This window comes from Necator americanus, chromosome X (genome assembly GCF_031761385.1).
Source record: "Necator americanus strain Aroian chromosome X, whole genome shotgun sequence".
Lineage (NCBI taxonomy): Eukaryota > Metazoa > Nematoda > Chromadorea > Rhabditida > Ancylostomatidae > Necator > Necator americanus.
The window spans coordinates 28,112,428-28,133,928 of NC_087376.1; the positions used below are offsets into that span (position 1 = coordinate 28,112,428).

General features: G+C 36.5%; 4 protein-coding genes across 5 annotated transcripts; 2 read left to right on the forward strand and 2 right to left on the reverse strand.

The window, feature by feature from the left end:
• Positions 1 to 747: 747 nt before the first annotated feature.
• On the reverse strand, positions 748 to 1,568 carry RB195_025736 (uncharacterized protein; the record flags this gene model as incomplete). The annotated part of the gene is made up of 4 exons (XM_064214006.1): positions 748 to 826; positions 898 to 1,016; positions 1,078 to 1,161; positions 1,461 to 1,568. The coding sequence occupies 4 exons, from the start codon at positions 1,566 to 1,568 to the stop codon at positions 748 to 750; spliced, it is 390 nt and encodes a 129-aa protein (XP_064069887.1).
• A 1,998-nt stretch (positions 1,569 to 3,566) lies between these two features.
• Positions 3,567 to 8,933, reverse strand: RB195_025737 (uncharacterized protein; the record flags this gene model as incomplete). 2 transcript variants are annotated; one of them, XM_064214007.1, is made up of 13 exons in its annotated part: positions 3,567 to 3,744; positions 4,222 to 4,289; positions 4,368 to 4,500; positions 4,845 to 4,911; positions 5,662 to 5,771; positions 5,842 to 5,982; positions 6,633 to 6,738; positions 6,818 to 6,925; positions 7,158 to 7,235; positions 7,323 to 7,436; positions 7,524 to 7,633; positions 8,527 to 8,660; positions 8,811 to 8,933. In XM_064214007.1, the coding sequence occupies 13 exons, from the start codon at positions 8,931 to 8,933 to the stop codon at positions 3,567 to 3,569; spliced, it is 1,470 nt and encodes a 489-aa protein (XP_064069888.1). The 2 variants fall into 2 exon arrangements, with proteins under 2 accessions (XP_064069888.1, XP_064069889.1); XM_064214008.1 differs by lacking the exons at positions 8,527 to 8,660; positions 8,811 to 8,933 and having other exon boundaries at positions 7,524 to 7,626.
• A 1,563-nt stretch (positions 8,934 to 10,496) lies between these two features.
• Positions 10,497 to 15,205, forward strand: RB195_025738 (uncharacterized protein; the record flags this gene model as incomplete). The annotated part of the gene is made up of 2 exons (XM_064214009.1): positions 10,497 to 10,688; positions 14,948 to 15,205. The coding sequence occupies 2 exons, from the start codon at positions 10,497 to 10,499 to the stop codon at positions 15,203 to 15,205; spliced, it is 450 nt and encodes a 149-aa protein (XP_064069890.1).
• RB195_025739 (uncharacterized protein) lies at positions 14,585 to 14,896 on the forward strand (the record flags this gene model as incomplete). Its single annotated transcript, XM_064214010.1, has 1 exon — positions 14,585 to 14,896. The coding sequence occupies one exon, from the start codon at positions 14,585 to 14,587 to the stop codon at positions 14,894 to 14,896; it is 312 nt and encodes a 103-aa protein (XP_064069891.1).
• Positions 15,206 to 21,501: the final 6,296 nt, after the last annotated feature.

The following is a 21,501-nucleotide window of genomic DNA, read 5'->3' on the forward strand; positions in this document are numbered from 1 at the left end:
GCGCTTGCATAAAAATTATCTCTATTAAATTATTTTTAAGTCTACTGACAGGTCATTAAATGCGCAATTCAAGCCGTCATTACACATCAAAATAAAAAAAAAAACTGCTTCCGAGTAGCTGCTTCTAGGTGTGACCATACAATCGCCACCGTAAACTAAACCTCGTAAATTGCCGTAAACTTTGTTTTTGTTGTTCCTGTAATGTTACAAGTACTGTCCACATTCATTGCTTCTTTTTTTCTTTTTCCATTTATTTAGCACACGGTTTGATATGAAAAATGAGTACTGTTTTAATGTTTTCTGACAGTGTTTCAGGATTTTCTATGTTTACAAAGTAACCCGAGTTCAGTGCATTGAAAAAAAAAACATGGAACTTCTTTTTAAAAAAAAAGTGGGGTAAGTTCAACACAACTGTTCTTCATCCTTGCACAAGTGATTTTCCATACTTTTCAATTTTTTAGAAACTTCGCCACTGGAACGTTGTATCAAATATAGTGTATGTTGTGTATTTTTTTTTAATTTTGTGGGGAAAAAACAGGGTCATGATGTTATTTTAGAGATTCCTTTGTGACACTCACTCTTAGTAACTGTGCTTTATTTAAAACATCTTTCCAGATCTAAACATAATCTATCTACCTTGTTTGAGGTCCCGCTTTATCCACAATAAGTTATCACTCTGTAAGCAACAACTGCATTTCTCTTATTGCGAATTTATTGCACATTTCCACCCATATATATTTCATATATTTAACCGCAGATTCCTTCTGAGCACATTACTCCGAACCTGTCCAAAGGCGATGGTTTGAGGTCATCATTTACGACAATCCTTAAATAGTAAGTTCATTAATGTATAATTATGTGACATTGAATATATTCACAAATTTCCGAACTACTAACCGTATCCATCCTTGTCCTTGTAGTTTTGCCGTTATTCTGTGAGCTAGCTTCCATTCGTTGTTCTTCCATTTGTAGGTGCGTATGACCCAGGGTTTCTTTCCACATTCTTCACCGATCACCTATATGCAGATGTTGTTGCAGAATTTGCTATTTTTCCTATCAACAATTTCTAGAAATCACCTTCATCTTCTTCGTAGTCTCACCCTCGAAAACCATCGGCTCGGATTTGATTCCGAGCGCAGGTACTGCGATTTCGGCTTTGAACTGAAATTCTGCACCCGTACTCATTACTGCAATTATCACGAGTAACTCCGTTAATTCTCATAGTCTAAATTCTGGATGTTGGCGTAGATCAGGAGAGTCAGCACTCTTACCCAAGGCATACTCAGTAATAAAGACAGTCTTTGGATACAAGTAGTTTTTATTACCTTAGAGTGATTTCTTCGAGGAGTGCTACTATATTCCCAGAATTCAACTTAGTAGAAGCTTTTGAATCCCACAGAAGGTTACAAAAGCGTCATTTGGTAATTAGGCGACGTGGTGTCACATAACTGGTAACTCACCTTTTTAGTAGTCCTTGAGGTAACTCTGACGACAATTTTACAACGAAATGCTTCACTAAGAGCAGTGATGCAGCATAATACCAGAAGAAAACGAATGGAAGCAGACATTGCACGCCCACAGAAGCGCACCTATCACCGATAAGTGATCCTTTATATAGCAGGGTTGAGCTGATAGTTGAGGGAGATGACACACTGATCTAGAAACTTGGTGTACGGATAGAAATCGCTCCCGACGTGAAACATTGAAACTTATGGATAATGAGTGCGACCGACGTTCGCATTTGCACTACGTGTCAGCAGATGTTTTCTGACTGCGGACAATGATCGCGTAAGACTGAATCAGCATCGCGCGCTCGGTTTAACTTCGTTCTCTTCATCGAGAATAACGAGAACTGTGCCGGAATCTATCCATGGATTGAAATCTTTTGTTTGGTAGCTTTTGTATATTTTTCCCTAACTACTTACTTTCAGCATAACTACCTTACCAGCTAAGAACGCTTCTTCGCGTCCTCATTCTGGTACAGTATTCCGAGTCCGCAAACGTTTATTGTTCTTGTGAAACAGAAAAGTGCAACAAAACTGGATGACGACCTTATCCAGAAAGCAGGAGAATAAATTGCAACGACAGTTCGAATTCACGAAATGTCTAGAGTAATCTAGAGAAGTTGGGTATAACTTATGTAGCTTGTCCATAACATGAAGAATTCCTGTTACAGTTTCTGCCAGAGAGTTAGAAAGTAAAAACTGCTCCCGGAACATGAAAAGTTCAATGATACATGGATTTCAGCAGTTTTTGGACTAAATAAAGTTTAATGATCATAAAACTCAGGTTCTGTGCTGATTGTTAAACCTGAATGATCGCAAATAACTTTGCGACGAGAGGACTATGAAAAACACTGCAGATATTTTTTCAAAAAAAAATCGATCTACAAAAAATTCATGTCGCGGTCTTTTGAAAGCTCCTAGGTTTTTAGGAATTTAGATGGAAAAAGTAAGAAAAAATGGCACTCTTCCATCTTTTTCCATCAAAAATTTGGAAAAAAGTGGAAGCCCTAGAAATTTGATGATAAAGTATCTGATAGAGAAAATTCTCCGCTACAAGCAGCTGGACGATCATTTGTTTAGCACTAAGCTACCTCGAGTTATTGGATCTTATTCAAGATCATACAATTTCCGGGGCACGAGCAAAAATCGGGATTAAGCAAGTTTCCTATACCAGCGAAACAAAATAACGATTCAAAAATTACTCGTGAATTCCAAAAGCTCAAAATTTAGATGAAAAAGCCCACAAAACTTAAGAAATTTTAAATTGTTTTACATCTGAATTTTAGAAAAAAAAAACAAACGTAGTAACAAGTATCACCGATGTAACTTTTTCATAGTACAAGGGTTTTTCTTCAAAACCCCACCTGAGGTGTTTTGCAATTCACACTGTCATCACGAAGTTATTCGCGATCATCCAGACTCAACAAAGTGCACAGGATCTGCGCTTTCTTGGCCATTAAATTGTGCTAAATCTGAAGACTGCTGAAAACGATAAATAATCAAACTTTTCCTGTTTTAAAAGCACTTTTAGGTTTCTGTCTCTTTTGCTAAAAATTGGCAGGGTGTTAATCCGCGTGTCCTCATTGCCACATTGTGAAAACAAAACGTTGATTTTTTCGTTTGTCTTCGCCATCCCTCTGTAATTCGAGCTATGCACCTCACACTTCAGTTTGTTGTCGTCTTATGTGCTTTTATCACTCTTTAAATATATTTTATATATCATGGAACGTAGAAATATTTCAACACCAATATTTTAACAACAACATTGTAGCAGCATTTGACGCACAACTATTTTTTAGACTCAAATGTTTCTTACGTTTCTTTACAGAATTCAGAATCCCTAAATTCTCAAAAATAGCAGGGAACAAATGAGATTTTTCCAGCATTATTTGATATCTTCAGAGTTTTTTCTCCTTTCGTAATTTATTTTTGATGACAATCACGAAAGAATCATCCAGATACATACATACACGTTATAATGACATTTTTACAGAAGCAAAAATTTAGTAATGCAAAGTATTGATCAGAATTCGATCAATTCATATGGCAATTGTGGTACTGCTAGAATTTGTACACGTGACCATATTTGTTTTTGAACGTGTCGCCTGCGCTCAACGTGTGCGGAAGTTTCAGCGGGACAATCCGTTTGTAGAAGATGATCCACAATAAGGCACCGATTCCTGCTAATACGATCTCTATTCCCCATGCTGGTCGCGGACCGTACTCAGTGAAAAGGTTTCTAAACAGTGAATTGAAATTCAGGTTCGAAGTATTCTCTTAACATTTTATCCTATGTATTTTATTTACATGACACCTTGTAACAATACTATCTTTCATTTGTTTTCCTTTATCCACTTGGACGTATAAATACTCCTTCCTCCAGCTACTGCTATTGAATCTTAAGCACTAATCTTTTATTCCAAAGAATTTCTTCAACCTTGACTAAAATGTCTATCTTAGGTGGACCTTTACAGAAGCGAGGAAACTGACACTTGCACCTCAATTTTTTATGGAAAGAATGAACGAATCGAATAACTGAGCTACAAATAATAAATCTGAGAATAATAAAGTGAGTTAATTTAACAGGATATGATTAAAATCCGGGATTGAGGAGGCATTATGAAAACTCAGAATTTCTAATCTGCGAATCTTTCCCTCGATGTTAACAGATAGATCGTATTCCAAAATTTTGCTCAAAATTAAGAAAAGAACTTACGCCACAAAAATTGGACCACACATTCTTGCTACACTACCGCTCAGTAATAGGATTCCCTGCATTGTGCCCTGGAAATGCAATGTGCTTGGGCTAAAACTGATGAGCTTCAAAAGTACAATACATCCATTTCCTTCTCCACGAAATACCTGATTCCTTGGTCCGATAACAGTGGAAAAGACGGTGTTCATGCACACATTAATTAACGAAAATGCTGGGCCGTTGATGAAAATGTAAGTGACGATGAAGAGTATAGGACTGACCGGTGGTGTCGTCTCACACCTTAAAAATTTTCTTCTCGTTTATTGTTTCTATTTCATCTAGTTCATTCCTATACATGGTAGACAGAAGGGTTAGAGAAAGCAAATTTCAAACCTGTTATGAACAAATAAAAATGAGGTATGGTAGAAGGAGTTTTACTATCAAATATTTCCTAACCTGATTCCACTGCTCTATAAGTATCTAATAAAAATTGAACAACGTAATAATTGTAGTGGTGCATCAAATTGTTGTAAGATGTAGGATTTGATTTTGTTCACAATTTCGTGATCTACTTAACAAAAGTTACGTAGAGTACAACAATATACATATAGGAATATTTAAATCAAGATAGTATAGATACTGACCATTTAAATGAGGGCCTGCAGCCAACTGGATCAGGATTAAGAACTGTTGTTCCATTGACGTTGATGTCTACATATAGATTCATATTGTGATATTGAAGTTCATTAAATATTGGATAATAATTAAGTAAATACATGACCCAAAAATATCTAACATTCAATTTCAATACTTCTTTCCATATATGTGGCAAAGAATTTAACCTTGGGGAAATGAGGAGGTAAATTTGCAAGCTTTTCCTCTCATTACTTTTATGCAGTCTCAAGTTTTTGGACTATATGAATGTAAATTGTGGAAATCCCTACGGACTCGAACTCGAACGAAATGACGGCTTTACAGTTTTTGAGAAGTTATCAAGAAATGTAAGTCGTAAAGATGATGGTCAAAAGAAGTTTGAAAGGATTTCTTTTACACCATCCCCAAAAAAGAAGGAGGTACTGAAATCGAGTAATAAATGCAAGTTCAAAGGCATCATCATACGACTGAGGTGGTAAGGATTTCAGGTGGAGTATTCGTATACGGGATCGTAGATTATGGAGAGAAGGGTGATTCCGTCCATTTCTTCCTAATCGCCGTAAAAGACGGCCCGGAAGATACGGCTTCAAGCGTTCCGGAGCGCTATTTTCTACAACGAGTTCGATTGGAGCGCGCCAGCCTTGTGCACGCGCCGCATCTTCCGGACCGTTTTCTACGGCAATTAGGAAGAAATGAACGGAATCACCCCTTCTTCATAACAGATTCGTAGGGTGATTCCTTTAAATAAGATACATTGGGCGGCTATAAGCTAAGAATATCACATGAACATGTTTAAAGAAAACTTACATTCTTGTTGATAGGGGATCTTTCCAGGTAACCCCCACCATGGAAACGTCAGCAAATGGAATGTTAACAAAGCGAGCATTCCAACGCATGTGCATACACGATGGTTGAGCCTAAACTATTTAAAATAGTAGAGCTTTATTAGTAGTGTCATTCCTTAGTGTTTATTCACTTGAATCTGACATTTTTCCGATGTCGTAGTAGACACTAATGGCGTAGATGACGAATCCAATAAAACCGAAGCCACCGTGCATTAGTGAATTGTACTGAACCGTTTGCTGTTTGTTCCATCCAAACATGGTCATCGATAACGGTGCACCGAGCCTAAAATTAAGGAAGTTCGTTGAGTAATTAATTTAATGTCTGTCTAAGAATTTTTTTGCATGCATTCAATTTAAACGTAAGAGTTTAGCGCAGTAGTAGAAAGATCCAGCTATGTGCACGTAGTTGGTGGTTAAATTTTTCCGAAAAGTTACCAATCCTTAGCTAAATCCATTCGAAAAATGGACATTGGACTTGCTTCAGAGGATATACACACTAACTTAAAACATTCAGGTGACTCGCAGAGGTCACTGTATAGATCGGATTCGCCTTCATCAACCTCAAACTGATTTCGAACGTGTTACCTCATCGAAAATAGAGTGACAACGCCGATGACTTTTTCGAGTTCTCGTTACATTAAAAATTTTACGGTCGAGTACATATTAGTATTTCGGTCTACACCAACATGAATGGATACGAATAAAAAAATGAAGCGTGAGGAGTTACAACGAACAATTCGAATAACTTATTAGACTGATTTCTCACTCTTCCAAATTCGACAGTTGTCCGGGACTCGATTTATTTTCGGAGCTCGTCACCTGCATATTTCATGGATCAATTTTTTCTAGTGAGTTCTCCAGGGAAATGTGTGCATACCTCTGCTTTATTTGTTCCTGCTAGATAACAATTTGATAAGAAACGGGAAAACTTACGTTTCAAGATTGGTGATAACAAACATTTGCGCAAAACGCGTAAAAATACATATCATTATAGCTATACGATCGTAACTTGGTAGAGCGAAGAATCGGACGTGTTCATCTGAAACAAAAAATGAAACGAATTTGTTTTTTGTGGTACACTTGTCAGTTCCGCCTTCGTCTCTTGCATCAATCCTCACCATTTTTTGGAATGATCGCTTTTCGCAGTCCTACATTCGATTCGCGGAAGAAAAATATTACAAGACATGCACATATAGAGTTCGCCACAATACCCATGAACGCAGGAGCTGAAAATATTACTTTCATTTTTATACTGCTATCTATGCTAGTTTCCATTAGCCTTTGCACAATGAGATTAATTTGTGGTTTTTTTTTTCCAAAAATCTAATGTATACTGAGCCTTGCCAACATGCTTGATAGCTGAGGAAGGAGTTTTCTCTTGTTAGACATTGCCTCTGACTGATTATTTCTGATTTTAGTCATTTAAATTTTGTAAGAGAAAGGTAAGCATGAACATACCAGTGTACATATCCAGATCAAGTGCTCCAAACAAGTTAATTCCTGGATAACCAAGTGGAGAAAAGATGATTTGAATGGCTAAAAAATGTAAACTAACGGGATGGAATTGATGGCGTATGGCCTTTAAATCGTCATGAGAGGAAATTTTAAAAAAATTCATCTCACCCGGTCCTATGGTGATTCCTAAGGCGAAGCTTCCTGAGTTCAACGATATTGAACGTGATCTATCGCTAACTGTACTTGCATTTATTGCATACGTTCGAAGTACTGTAATCATACCTGAAACGTGGAACGAAATGGTAAGTATAGGTATAGCTTCTACTCGGGATACGTCTGTTCTTCTTCTATCATATCTTTGTCACTAACCTGCTCCAAGTCCAGTTATAAATCGTGACGTAAACATAATCCATTTTGGTGGATAAGGAGTGACGGCACATAGAAGGTAGGTGAAATTTCCCAAAAACATCATTGAAAGCCTGAAAAATTGTTTCATGCAATTCCTGGAAGTTAACGTAAATGTGTCCTTATTTTTTTGTTGTCTGTGTTTCCTAGTTTTTAAATCGGGAACACTATTCGTATCGTGGATTTCCATATCTGATTTTGCAGCACCTACAGAAATGTTAGATCAGTGATCAACCACAACTCAACGTCTAAAGCGTGCATTATAGAAAGAAATTCTTAAAACAATGAAACAATTGTAGGAACCCAATATTTAAATCGCCAGAATCATTTTGATTCTGGAATGCTGAAAATTTTCATTACATGGAATTCTCACGATAAAAATCCGGGGAGAACTGAAATCTGAGCACTCAGCGGCTGTCCGGTACAAATCCTACAATTACTGTATTTTTTTTTGTCCCTAGTTTATTAAATTTAACGCGAAATCAGCTCTGGGCTCAATTCATAGGACTATTTTTACCGATTTTCTGATCTTAACAGGTGCTGGTACTTTACAGCACTTGAACATTGAGGCTGACATTCATCATGATTGGCATGGCAGAATCTAACAGCAGACAACTGACTCAAAACTTTTTGATAGTCGTTTTTATTTTTTCATATAAAAAGATACATTTATTGATTGCCAGCAGTTACTTTGACTAGTTCTTTTTTCATTGACAGCTGTGCAGTTAGAGTCGTAACAGTTGCGCAAAGCTTTGCTTATTTAATCTGCTAAAACTCACTACGGATCATAAATCATTAAAGTAAAAGTTACCGCAACAAATGTAATTAGTAAAAAGTTAATAATAGGAAGTAATTAATAGAAGTACTGCGCTATACTCGACCACCTTACAATAACAGTAATTAGCACAAACAAAGCAAATCATAATAAACCGGAGAAGAACGTTTGTTCAATTCCGAGCACACTCACCCTATAAGTATAGGTATTTTACTTTGTTTCATACGATTTTGTAAATAACCAAATCCAACACACATTACTGCTTGTGCAAGACTATATACAGCTGTTATCCATCCAAAGAAGGATTCTGTTGCGTTGGGGTCAAGCTAGAAATGAAAATATAAATACATAGCCAAGAAAAAATGATCGCCAAAAGGCAGATGCATACTGTTTAGTTTATCTAATGGTTTTTCTATTGTGAAACTAATCCCTAACTACGGTAGCCAGGATTTGAATGATGTCTGAGAAAAACTCACTTGAAGTAAGTACGGCCATAATGATGAGAAATAAATAGTGAATTGGATTGCAGTGAATAAAGCAATGACACTCGCTATAGTTAACGATCGCCAATCAGTAGCGTCATCATTTTCTTCATTCATTGAGCTGTAATTATCTAATTACAATTTAAAAGGTAACCCATCGATAAACAAGCACAGATCCATTCATTTTACTGAATTTTCAAGGACTTTTGCTCTTATTTACATACAGGTTTTTTATAACACAATTCCTCTGTACAAAACTAAAGTATCAAATCGAGAGAGAATTTAAAAAATCTTTCCCACTTGGTTTTTAAACAAAGGCAATAGAACAATTTCCATAGATTAAATTCGCTAACTATGGGATTTTTCTGTTATTTTTGTCGAACAATTACTTTGATGATGCTTACAGAAAGCCGGTGTTCTTTATGCCTTAAAAGTTTCCAAGAAGAAAAGCAACATAAAACACGTATACAAACGAAAAAAAAAACAACTTTTTTATATTTACCTTTTAGGAGTAATTTTTTCGAGCTGCATGAGAAGCTGAAATGTGAGGGCACAGTCCGTAGTGACAGCAATGTTCACTTTTTTTAATTCTCGAAAATTTGCATAATCTTCTGATGATTATCGCCACTACTCCCGTTGATCCCTACCGCATATGTTTGGCAGACTCACCTTATGACAAATATGTATGTCATCAAAGTTCGTATATCAGAATCGTTTGTGAATGCACTCGTAAAAGAGGAGTTCGCGAGTTTGTGAGCTCCTGGCAATTAAGTTTCTTATCGCTTTGAACTTGTACAGTGTTTTTGTTCTTCTCACAAGTGCATCATAGCGATGAACACCTATAACGTTTACTAGATGGATTCTGTCTTCGTAGAGTGTTTAAAAATAACCTCAACCCTGATACCTTACACTAGAAGATTTTTGGTTCACTGAGAAGCTGAGAAACTATGACTCTCAAAAGCATTTCACAGTTTTGTTCTGAGAACCTCCTTAGCGATAATTGACTGTCCTGTCCGGGAAAAAAGTTTGACAGAAGTTTTCCGAAAAGTGTCACACTTATAGAAGGAAGCAGCTGCGTCGATTACTAATGATACTTCAGGTTTTTTATCGACAATCCTTTTATCCTTCGTTAACTGATGAGTTTAAAGCTGCCGTTGTGAACATCTCCCCATCAAATGTTTGTTCCTGGATTATTAATTGGTGCGGACGGACTACTCTGGTTTGTAAAGGCTACAGGGAATTGCTCTTGGAAAATATACTCTTGTGATCACTATTATTTATTCAAAGATGGAACAGTGCATATACAAGCAGTTCAGTCTGACTGCTCAGTATTTCATCCCGCTTCATCCACCACTCAATTGTGTTTGCATAAGAAAAATACCATGCTCTTGAACAAGTTCTTGGCGAATCAGAATTGTATAAAATAATGCCTGAAAGAAAAAATCGATGTTTACCATAACCCTAGAACTCTGGAGGGAGAAGGTTATAAAAAGTGAACGTTGCTCGTTTATAATCTCGATTACACAATCGATGAGTATTCATGAAGCTGTGTGCAAGATATATAAAATCGCAAACGATATGAGGTGACAAGAGGTGAAAAAAAACCGGAAGTCGATAAGTCGCACGAAATGTTAGACGAACCGAGTGCAAAAGCCTCGTTTCACGATTGTTCGCTGATTTATGACGATTATTTCCGGAAACAAGGCGGAATTTGTATCATACGACTCAGTTCTGTGTACTGCTGCTGATTCTATGAACGAAGATATCATTAATTCCGATAAAATGCAACATTCATTGGATTCCATACAACCGCTGGATGTTGAAAGTTTGGCATCGGTCAGCACATCTCACACCGCTGGTCAGTACTCAGAGGTACGTTCTCTTCTGCTATTTAGCCTTGGTTCTCACCTCTTATTTATTTTTTTATCTAACAGGTATTCCCACGTTTTTGCTTCTAAAAAAGGAAAATTCCACCTCTCTAGATGTCTAAAATATTCTGTTTTTGTATCGTGTGTATCAATTATAAAAGCCATATTTCTTGATTTAAATGAATTTAAAGAAAAAAACGAGCGTCGAATTTTCATATATATAATGCACTTTTATATTACTAGATTTTTTTCTTCGCTGGTTTTCAGGTCTTATTAATTTTGAGAGGGCTGCTTTTGTAGTGTCTTCTTCTTTATTTATTGAGATTTTTTTCAATTTGAAAACTCATTCTATCTGTATTCTGAAAAATTTACTTTTTATAATCCAAGTTATCCAACATTTCTGAGATTCGTATAATGGAAAATTTTTAGTGATTCACGAACGTGATGAATTTAAACCTTTCCTTCTTCTTTTTCAAAATTCTATCTGTTTTTAATGTTGCTATTTATTAATCCTATCAAGTGCGAGAGTAGATTTCCATTTCAAGCAGTACATTAAATATTCATGGCTGAAATGCGCGGTTCTCCGAAAGTTTCTCGGACGTTTGTAATTAATTTCCATTTAGTGAGATTTGGATAGATATTAGTTCTCGTAATTCGTTTGGTATGTGAAGAGAACGTATGCCAAAGGCTTCTATCTCACGAGGAAAAAAAAATCCCAGAAACATCATGAATTGTTGTCTTTTTCAATTCATCCAGAGTGCTTTCGATTCTTGTCACAAGGGGTTTCCGTTAAATTCAGCTGAGGTAAATCGAACCCAGTGAGGATTGTGTTTCTCGGCTAAGTAATCGACCTTCATCTGACGTTGTGTTGTAATTGATGAAGGTAAGAACAAAGGGCGATATAAAACGGGATTTTAACAAGATTTAAAACTTTTCTGTAAATTTGCTGGAACTACGTTATCGAGGACATAGTAAGGAGAGAAAAGATATCGAGAAAAGATAAAATTTTACTCAGACTAACACTAGCCGCACTTTTAGTTAGAAAATAAAGATTCCAGGCTTTAAAGTTTTTTTTTTAGGATTTTAAACAATACCTGAATATAAAAACGCATTTTAAAACAAATTTTTTCCGTTTTGTTTCGTTGTTTCTACTTTATTCTGGTTGAATATTACTTTCGGAGTGATCTGAGAATAAATAAGGATCCCATTTAACAACGAAAAATTTCCTTGTTAAAATTAATTAATTATAGATTTAATTTTTATGCTGAGAGAGAAACAGAAGTTTCACATGGGTAGTATACGCTTTTTACAAACTTTTGCACTTGCTTATCGATTAGTACTAATGACATGGGATGTATAGGTACTTTTAGGATTTTATAAAACTGTGATTCACATTGAAATGTGTGGAACATTTTACGGGTATTGAGTAACCAGTGCAACATTTTTTTTGTAGAAAATTGGTTGTTTTTTAAAACAGTATACACAATCTGCAGGTCGAAAGCCTTTATCAACAAGAAAATGTAGGGAGCTTTCAGTATTTTATATCGGTATTATAAAAAAAAGTGGTTTTCTGGAAAAAAAAAATTGTGTTTCCTTTACTACTGAAACTAATGATCTTCGAAATTTGATGCTGCATGAGCAAATAAAATCAGAAAATAATTATTATTATAAAATGCAGGCATGAAAAAAATCAAGCTAGGTGTCTTTTTGACGTCAAAACCATATCATTTTATGAACACAAATCCATCATAATCATTATCCAGGGTCGACTGAAAACACTTAAAACTCCAGGACGTCACTATTACGTCACTATTACACGACGCACAATCACTGTAAAATTAGAAAAAAACATTTCCTCTACAATTGATTGCTTAATTTCCGATAATGTAAGATTTGATGTATATTTTCTGTACTTAAGAGACCATGACAACGGATTTCGCTTCCCTGCTGGAAGACCAAAAGCAATAAAATTGTTTTGATAGTGCCGTCTTTTTTGCTGATAAAGAAAAATAACTCGTAATTGTACTCATACTGTAGGTGTTTTAGTTCCATTAATACACAACACATTAATTCTATAAATGTTGAAAATTTTAGGGAATCTTATTCATTTAATGTACTGCCCTCTACACCCGTTAATCAGCAATCAATAAGGATATGGATTAGCTCCATCCATAGTTTACAATTCGCATCCACAAACTGATGAAATCATAACCGCCGGCAACAAAGTGCTCTTTTCTGAAAGTCATTTGATATTCTGAAAACGTCGCACCGCATTTTGTTGCTCTCCTCGATGTAGCGCGATCCTGAAAAGAAAGGTTTTCTAGCTGAGTCTCTTCAACGACAGAAAAAAAGAAAGAACAGAACAGAAAAAATTGTTGTAGATCACAGATTAACATTATGAACTGTCTAGTTTTTAGCGTTCAAAAATTCTTATTATCCAGAAGAGGGACCAACTTCTCCTTTCCCAACATTTATTATATTTTATTACATCTAAATGATGGTACTTAATCCATCCAACACGTCAACAGTATTATGTGAATGGATTTGTTGTACGAATAATCCGAATCACAGTACTAAAGCTAGAGGAGAGCGGAACACCTTGAAGAATTCTGTTAAACGACTATCGTCCGACGAACGATGCAGATGCAGATTTCTGAATGCTGAAAATTGGTTCTCGTGAGAATCTCACTTTTCCGCACTTTTGAAAGGAAGATTTATGAGGAGCAATTTCGTTCGTTTTTCTTTTTCTCACATTGCAAGCTTGTGCAAACACTTGTTAGTTCGGATTTATGATTGAAAATCATTGATACTGGACACTAGGAATGTTGATTATACATTACTTAAGAAAGGTAGTTCATTTCCCAAGGGGTTTTTGACTATGCTGCTTTTCTAATCCTTGCTAACCTCAACGTGGATTCTGCCAATCTTCTAGATATATTCGTATAGAGAGTACAAGCACAGACTTGAAACCTAAAAAGGTCGCTATTATCTTCAATTAATTGTTGCTTCCAAAGTATTCACCTATTCAACATGATGGACCTCTGATAGGGAAAAATGTGCGGATTCAGATCCACAAATCTGCAAGGAAGAGATTGTCCAGAATACATCATTCTTCACCATGTAGTGAAGGGCTATATGGTGACTATGTAGCTTGAGGAGACAGTGAATAGCACGATGAAAAATCTTTTAAACAATCCATATGAAACAGGAATTAATTATCATATGCTAAGTGTAACAAGTGTTAAAGAATTTTTTTTTCCATTCCATATCGGTACGTTTTTACTTTACTGCTAATTACAATCTCTTATAGTTTTTGAAATAAAAAAAAATAAGTTTTTGATAGTGAGTAAACTCATGATATGGCAAGTTGTCTACGTGTGAGCACTTTATACCCCTTTGTTAGTAACGTTATATTTTTCTATAACAAAATTTCTGCTAGGAACAAAGCTAACATTGCCACTTGTACAAACCTGAAAGAAAAGCAGTTGCGAGTGAGCCTTTTTCCCCGAAGGGAGTTGTAATATTTGCAAATACTACATTTAAATACAATTATTATACTTTATTTTTGTTAATCTGTTTACATGATAGATAGAATGAATGTTCTCCAACAGCAGATCACAAAGAAAAAAAAAGCTCGATCGCAATACTTTTTTTCAAGTATGTACAAGTGGCAATGTTTGTTTCTTTCTTAGCAAAGAATATCAACCTATTTTGTTCCTTCTTTTCGAGGAGAAAATGTAAATATGAGAATGGTGAAAATTTCTTGGTATGTTGAGGAAAGAGGGGAAAGTTGAGAAATGATATAAACGAGATAAATTTTGATTCGTTCAATCCAAGCTTGAAGGCAGCGTATAGCTAGAGGGAAATCTAGAGGAAAACGAGGAGTTACGGGTGCAGATTATGAGTTACGAGGAAATGAGCGTGGTACCACTCAATTTCTCAAATCCAAGATACATGAAAACGGTCCACAATTTTGCACTCTCCGCGTCCAAGAGCGACCGTTCGATTATGAAAAAGGTCTCCTTAGCAGCCTGCTTGAGTGAAACCAATGAATATGCTACCGAAATGCCTGTGGGCGAACCCATCACCAACAAAGTCAAGATGCGAGTCTACCTATCCGTAAGTCGTCCCATCAAGATGCTCGGTTCGGAGACGTGGACAGCACCGTCCGCGGTGATGGCAAGGCTCGAAAAGGAAAAGGAAGACGCTTAGACGGCTGTTTGGCTAGTTTTGGAATAGGGTTGCCACAGGGAAGATCTTTAGACGGAAATCGATGTGGTGTACCGGCAGGAAATGTGTAAAAGGTATCAGCATCTTGCACCGCCATCAAAAGTGGCTACAGAAAATCGTCTTCGGTTCTTTGATCATACAGTGAGGAGATCAGCATATCGCCTCTGTCGACGAGTTCAGAGGTGTCCGTCGGATTCAATTTTTAAAAAGCCATCTGATCAAGAACGGAAGTTATGGATTGAGGTCGTGAAAGAGGAATTGAAGACACTCGGCGTGGATAGTCAGTTCTAACAAGACATAAAGTTTTGCAGGATATGGAATTGGATTGATTCTGTGCAAGTTTTCGCAGAAGACCGAGGAGGTTGGACAGAACCATGTTCAGAGACGACATACCTCGGCGAAGACATGTCAGGCAATAATATCAGATCATCAACCAAGTCATGCTACCGATAAAAGGAACCGAGGCGTGTACGAGGGAGCGCGTTCTAACGTACCTTGTAGGAAAAAGACGCCGTTTCCACGCCGTTTTTTCCGGTAGTTAGGTGGAACTGAGTGGAGCTCGTAATCTGCATTCCGAATTTTATATTTTCTTACAGGTTTCTCAACTACGTTAGCTCCGTGGTGCGCTGCCATTTAGATCCAGAACATCCGAGAGAACAATCAGAACAGAGCAAGATTTCATATTTAAGAATTAGTCAATTCCTCTCTATGAAGAGCACCCTTTCTTTTTTCACTAACTGATTTTTTTTTTGAGTTTTTAGAAGTTGTAATATTCCAACTTCAAATGAGAATACTAGCAGTATTCCAGACATAATGGAGCTGTGATCATAATTATCCGGCCTTGTTTAGGCTACTATCACCAACTTTAAAATATTAACGTCAGATGCAATCAACCTTCCTGTCTCCACAGGCCAACAATCTGTGCTCTATTTTGTAACGTAAATAACATAAATACAAGATCAGAGAAACTAATATTGAATAAAGATTTTAGAAAACGGACCAATTCATGCCTTTATCCACGATGAGCGTCTTCGACTAGAACCATAAACTTAGAACTCGTTCTTTCCTGAATTTTTATTCAAATTTCTACCCACATACCATCTCAAATCTCTCAATATTAATCGAATTTGAAACTTTGGCATTAATTCATTCAGCGGAAAGATCAAATGAAAACTTACCCAAATTAACAAAAGATATTTGAAACGATTATTAAGAATTGATACGAGAGATGTAACCGAAATTTCGAAGTTTTGATCTAAGAAATCCAATGTGGGTGACCATCCACATGCCGCAATCGATACCTCTTTCTTCCGTGTCGTGTTCCAATCATCTCTATTAGTTGAACCTTCCTTCTATGGTTTCTGGATTCATCCGAGTGGCCAAGCAACACCCGTTCACTTTGAATGTCGCATCTTTTTCACTTTGTTTCGTTTTGTATCTTAACATAATAGGAACCTCATATTTTGACAACATTGGGTTTTTCAACTGCTTATTCGTTCAAGCGCTGATGGATTCAGAATAAATAAGGGTTCTTTTGGGGTCTACTACTAAATTCTATTTTGTTCGACTTCAGACATTGGTTACGTGATGTAGCTATATATACGCAATTATTATTGGACTCAATCCCTGTTTGCATTGAATTTTTGTACGCTTCGTCCAAGCTCTGCAGCCTAATATTTTTAATTGCTCAGGATAATAAATGTGGAGATGTGGTTAGTCTGTGAATAGAGAATCACTTTAGAATAGAACAATCTTTGCTTCTCACAAATGATAGGAAAAGAAAAAAGGGGCACGGGAAGACAGTGAGAGATAAGTTGAAGGATTCTGTCTCTTCCATTTGGTCTCAGTAATAACCTGAATAAATTGAGAGGTACGTTAAGAAATTCATCGTAAAATATTATTTTTAGTATCACGAGTACTACAACTTTGTTGACTAAGAGTAATATTTGTAAAGAAACGCTGTTTGAGCTTAGACTTCCCCAGAATTCTAGAAACAGATCAGCTAATTCTAAGAAGGGCAGTAATCCGAAGAATAATTTGTAGTTCATGTGTTCTTTAAGTGCTGTTGAAGAGACAGGTTAAGCACGTTTATTTTCATCATCTCTTTCCATTTCAATTTCAAAAAAGAACCTCCCATATATGAAAATCTGTACAATGTGGGAAATGAAAAAATGAGCAGAATTTCTTTGGTCGATCATAGAAAATCGTGGTGGTCCTGTATCTATTACTGTAGACGACCGAAGACGATTGCTGATTCTGGGATTCTGTTACTGGTGGGCAAGACTTTCTCACTGAGGAGCTAATCCACAGTGTCTAACTTCGATGTGAGCATGGAAGATCGCTTAGAGCCCGACATTAGTAACCTAATGCCTCAGCCACTGACGACACTATTCTGCACCGCCTCATTTTCGGCTCGGTTGTTTGCGGTCAGCCAGACCATCGTCGGATATTTTGTTGACATATTCGTTGATAGACTTTGTTAGAAAATCGTCACAGATTGAAGTCGTCGAGTGCTGCTAGGAATACGGCCGGCAGCGTCAATATGATGGTTGGTCGTCATCCCTAGGGGTCATCATCGACACTCACGAGCGCATTTTCCGGCATCTGCCTAGTGTTGCGCTTCCGTCCGAAGACAAATCGCCGTCGTCAGTGTCGGTTGACCCGAAGAAACCGTGCGCATATCCTCTACAATGTATCGCTCACTTCCTTCTGACCGGGGCTTGCAAATAACATATTGGACCCTCACGGCAGACCTGACATGCGACGTAACTGAAACGCTCGAGTCTATTCCGCGTAACGTCCCCAAGTTTATTGCCTCTTTCAGCAAAGCGATGTGTTTCTTATGCAAATTCCACGACTTAGTGGTGTAATTCAAAATAGCACATCCATGGAATGCCGGAAACAACAGTGTGGCTAGCATAAAAAAGCTTTTTTCCCGAGTAATCATCAAAATTCAGTAGCAACAGAAGTGAAAAAGGAATGTGATGTAGAAAGCGTGCATTGAGGCTGCGTGCGTTTCGGATATTATGTCTTCGGCGAGATTTGGCCAACGTCCAGTTCTTTAATTGTAGTATTGTCCTCGTATCGCAGCACCCGCCATTGGTTCAATGAACTCAACTCTGAGTGTAACTCTTTTAGTACGCTTTAGATGATCTATATATTTCTGGGACGCAGTAAACTTTATTTTTGCAGTCTCCTCTCTGTATACAAATACAAGAGAGAATTTCCTTTATGCTTTAAATTCCTATATTTTAAGTTCCAATATTACCTTTTCTGTTTTCTTTTTTTCATTGTTCGCCTCAAAAAAGAGGTATTTACGAACGGTCATCCTCTTGAAGATTGTTTTACTTTTTTAGATGTTTCTATCCTGTATCACGATTTATTGAACAAGTTTTACAGATATGGTGATTTTTTTAAAGCAAATAACCTCAATTTTCAGTTTGTTCTTCTCGTGACAAACGTAGTGTGGTGGTCGTTTAAAGTGCAGTTTGCTCATTAATGTGAGCTTTCCCCATTTTCGAAATGAAGCTTGTAATTCCTAATTCAGAGTACTGTAGTCGAAATGTCGAAAGTAATAGCGCTATAAATTTGGCAACCTTTTCTCTCATTTTTATTTCGAACACTCTGAGTATAGTTCAAAGTTTCATGGTTTTGTTCCCGTGCAAACCAATTTTTTTTATTGACATGGTTCAATCTGTTAGGAACATTTAAGTTGAAAAATAGGGGAACTGTATGTATTGCTAACATGTGGCTATATAGTACATCTACATATATACGATACGTAAATACAAATGTATATATACATGAAAAATAGGGCGGGTGTGGTGTAGCGGCTAGAGGTTCCGCTTCCTCCACGATCGATCGGAGGTTCGAATCCGCCCTAGTGCTCACCAAGCCTTTCATCCCTCCGAGGCCGATAAATTGGTACCAGACTTGTCTGGGAGGATAAAAGCACTGACTTGACACATCGGCTAGCCACCGCAAGTCATTGCAGCCAGTTACTTGTTTGTAAACCACAAACGATTCTGAATTGAAGTGAACAAGGGGGCGCATCCCAAGTGGATTGATTAACGCCAGATACTTTATCCTTTTATGCATGTTAAATATATTAAACTGTATTATAGTATATATTTCCTCTCCCACTTCTTTTCACCACATACGCATATTCCTTTTGTTCTTCGCTTTTTCTACAAGAAAGAGAATTTTTTTGTCTATTAATGATCCGGATTTTTCAATGGTTCATGTACATAGACTCTAAATGAAGCAATTGCATTAACTTTAATTAAAATTTTTGCTTGCTACTTTTTTGAGTCGTTGAGACAAATTGAAGGAAACGCTTCCACTTGAATGATAAATTTTACAAGTGCACATATGTAGATACATATACTAAATGGTAGTTTTGATAAATGGCCCTTCTAGTTCTGGGTGCAGAGAAAATCCCAATAACAACAAACTTCACTTTAGAAAATTTCCATATTCCATAAGTATGACCGTTATTAGAGCTGGTGCACATTTATTTATTCTTTCAATTAGGATTTTTGAAAGAAAACCTACGGCTTCACCTATTTTTCTCTAAATTTGCCCTCATTTTGTACGCGTAAACTCCCCATGACTCGTTGTTTGTTGCAAATTTGTGGATGTAAGATTTGGTTATTGGTTCTTTTTCTCTCTTCCTGGCTCTCCTCACATTTATCCTTGTATTGATTTCAAACAAATGTCTGCAGTTTTTTTTAAAGCATAAACCGCCTTTACAAAAAAAAACGTTCTTGGTTATTTGTGAAATAAAGTAAGCCTCCTTTTAGCAATGCAATGATTTAATCAGGCCACATTTCATAGTTTTTGTTCGGAACGTTCACATCACCTCAGGCTACGGCGTTCTTTCATCCAAAATTTCATCTTGTGTCTAATTTTCCATAAAATATTCCATAGACGTGGGGCAATTTTCTCCTTTTTAATCTCATCCACAGAAATTGATTAAAATAGCCTCATATTTTATCTTTGTAAGAATGTATATCTCTTGTTGTAGTATATCTTTTCGTGAACATTTACCATTTTGATGAGGAAACCGTGATTTCTTCGTAGTTAGTTCATTTTGGAATTTATGAAGTTCTTTCACAATGTTAAATTAAGAAGTCCTATTTCTTTCATATGGTTTATCTGAACTAAAACGCATTAGTGTTTATTAGGAGGAAAAGCGTGACCACTATTATTTTTTCATTCAATCCAACCAATAAAACCTTAGTTATTACCGTGTAAATCCTTATTGAGAAGATTAGTATTTTTCCTCATCTTTTTGTTCCTCTGTTCTCTTTTCTTCGAAATTCCAGTGATGCTCTTCATAAGGTTCTTCCCAGCCACATTTCACATCTTCTGAATCCAATGAGTGAAAAAGTGCAGAAAAATAGCGAAGTAATAGGTCCTTTCTATTAGGTTTATCTTTGCAAAAGAAATAATTACTTTCAATTCATTACATCTGATAATTTCGTGGAATGTTTGCTGATAAGTGAAGGATTAGAAATTTCTGTTTAAAAATAGTATCTTCGTTGATTATTACGCTGAGTTAGCAGCTCTTGTTTTAAAAAAGTGGAGAGTTTTTGTCTGATTATGTTTTGTTTCACTGTTTGGAGAAATGGGCGTAAAAGTTCTTTTTTCGTGGCCATAAAATATAAACAAAATAAGTATGGATAGTACAAAAACTTGAAAAAAAATATGACATGAGTTTTGAACTTTTCTACACTCTTCACAATTCCAGAAAAAAAACATCTATCGTAACATTCACTATCACCGCTATCTCTGATTTCATTCCTGATTAAAACTTATCCTCATCAGTCTGCAGGACTCTTACCTTTTTTGGAAGCGGAATTTCACTTTCGTCGAACAGAAGATCGCCAATAGATTGCGCTAACGTTTCCATTATTTTATCCAATCAAACGTTCGAATCCACGTCTACCGTAGGATCTGCTATTTGCTTAAAGAATCTCAAAATTCTACACGCAATTCCCTTCTGGTTAGGACGTTTGTACCTTTTTAGAGTCGTATCTTGACAGTTTACCAATAATATTTGACTTACTGACATCGTTCAGTCGTTTACTTTGTTGATAGTTGTACGTACGTGGGGGTGGAGGGAAGAAATTGCACATCGACATCGCCTGATTAATGAACATCGCGCATTACATACTGGCTAACGTACGCCATAGATCCCGTACTCGATAACTACGTAGTATTAGTTGTTGTTGTTGTTGCTTTTACTTTCAATAGATCTCCAAAGTTACAACTCGAGAACTTCACATTCTCAATTGAAACAAAGCTGGTCATTGATTACCCATATAAAGTTCATTTTCTTCGCCTCAAAATCCTAACAAATTTCCCGTTGTTTTCAAAAGATAATTGAACAATGAGTGGACGAACTGTGAATCAGTAAAGGAATTTATTCTTATTTCTCCAAAAAAAAGTTAATTTGATGCTCGGTTTCCTAGAGAGAGATTTTCAGCGAGTCCCCGATTACTGGATATTTATGCACTGTGAAAATATGTGCACAAACGATTTCCACATTTCATAAACTTGATTTAAATAATTAATAGTCAGAA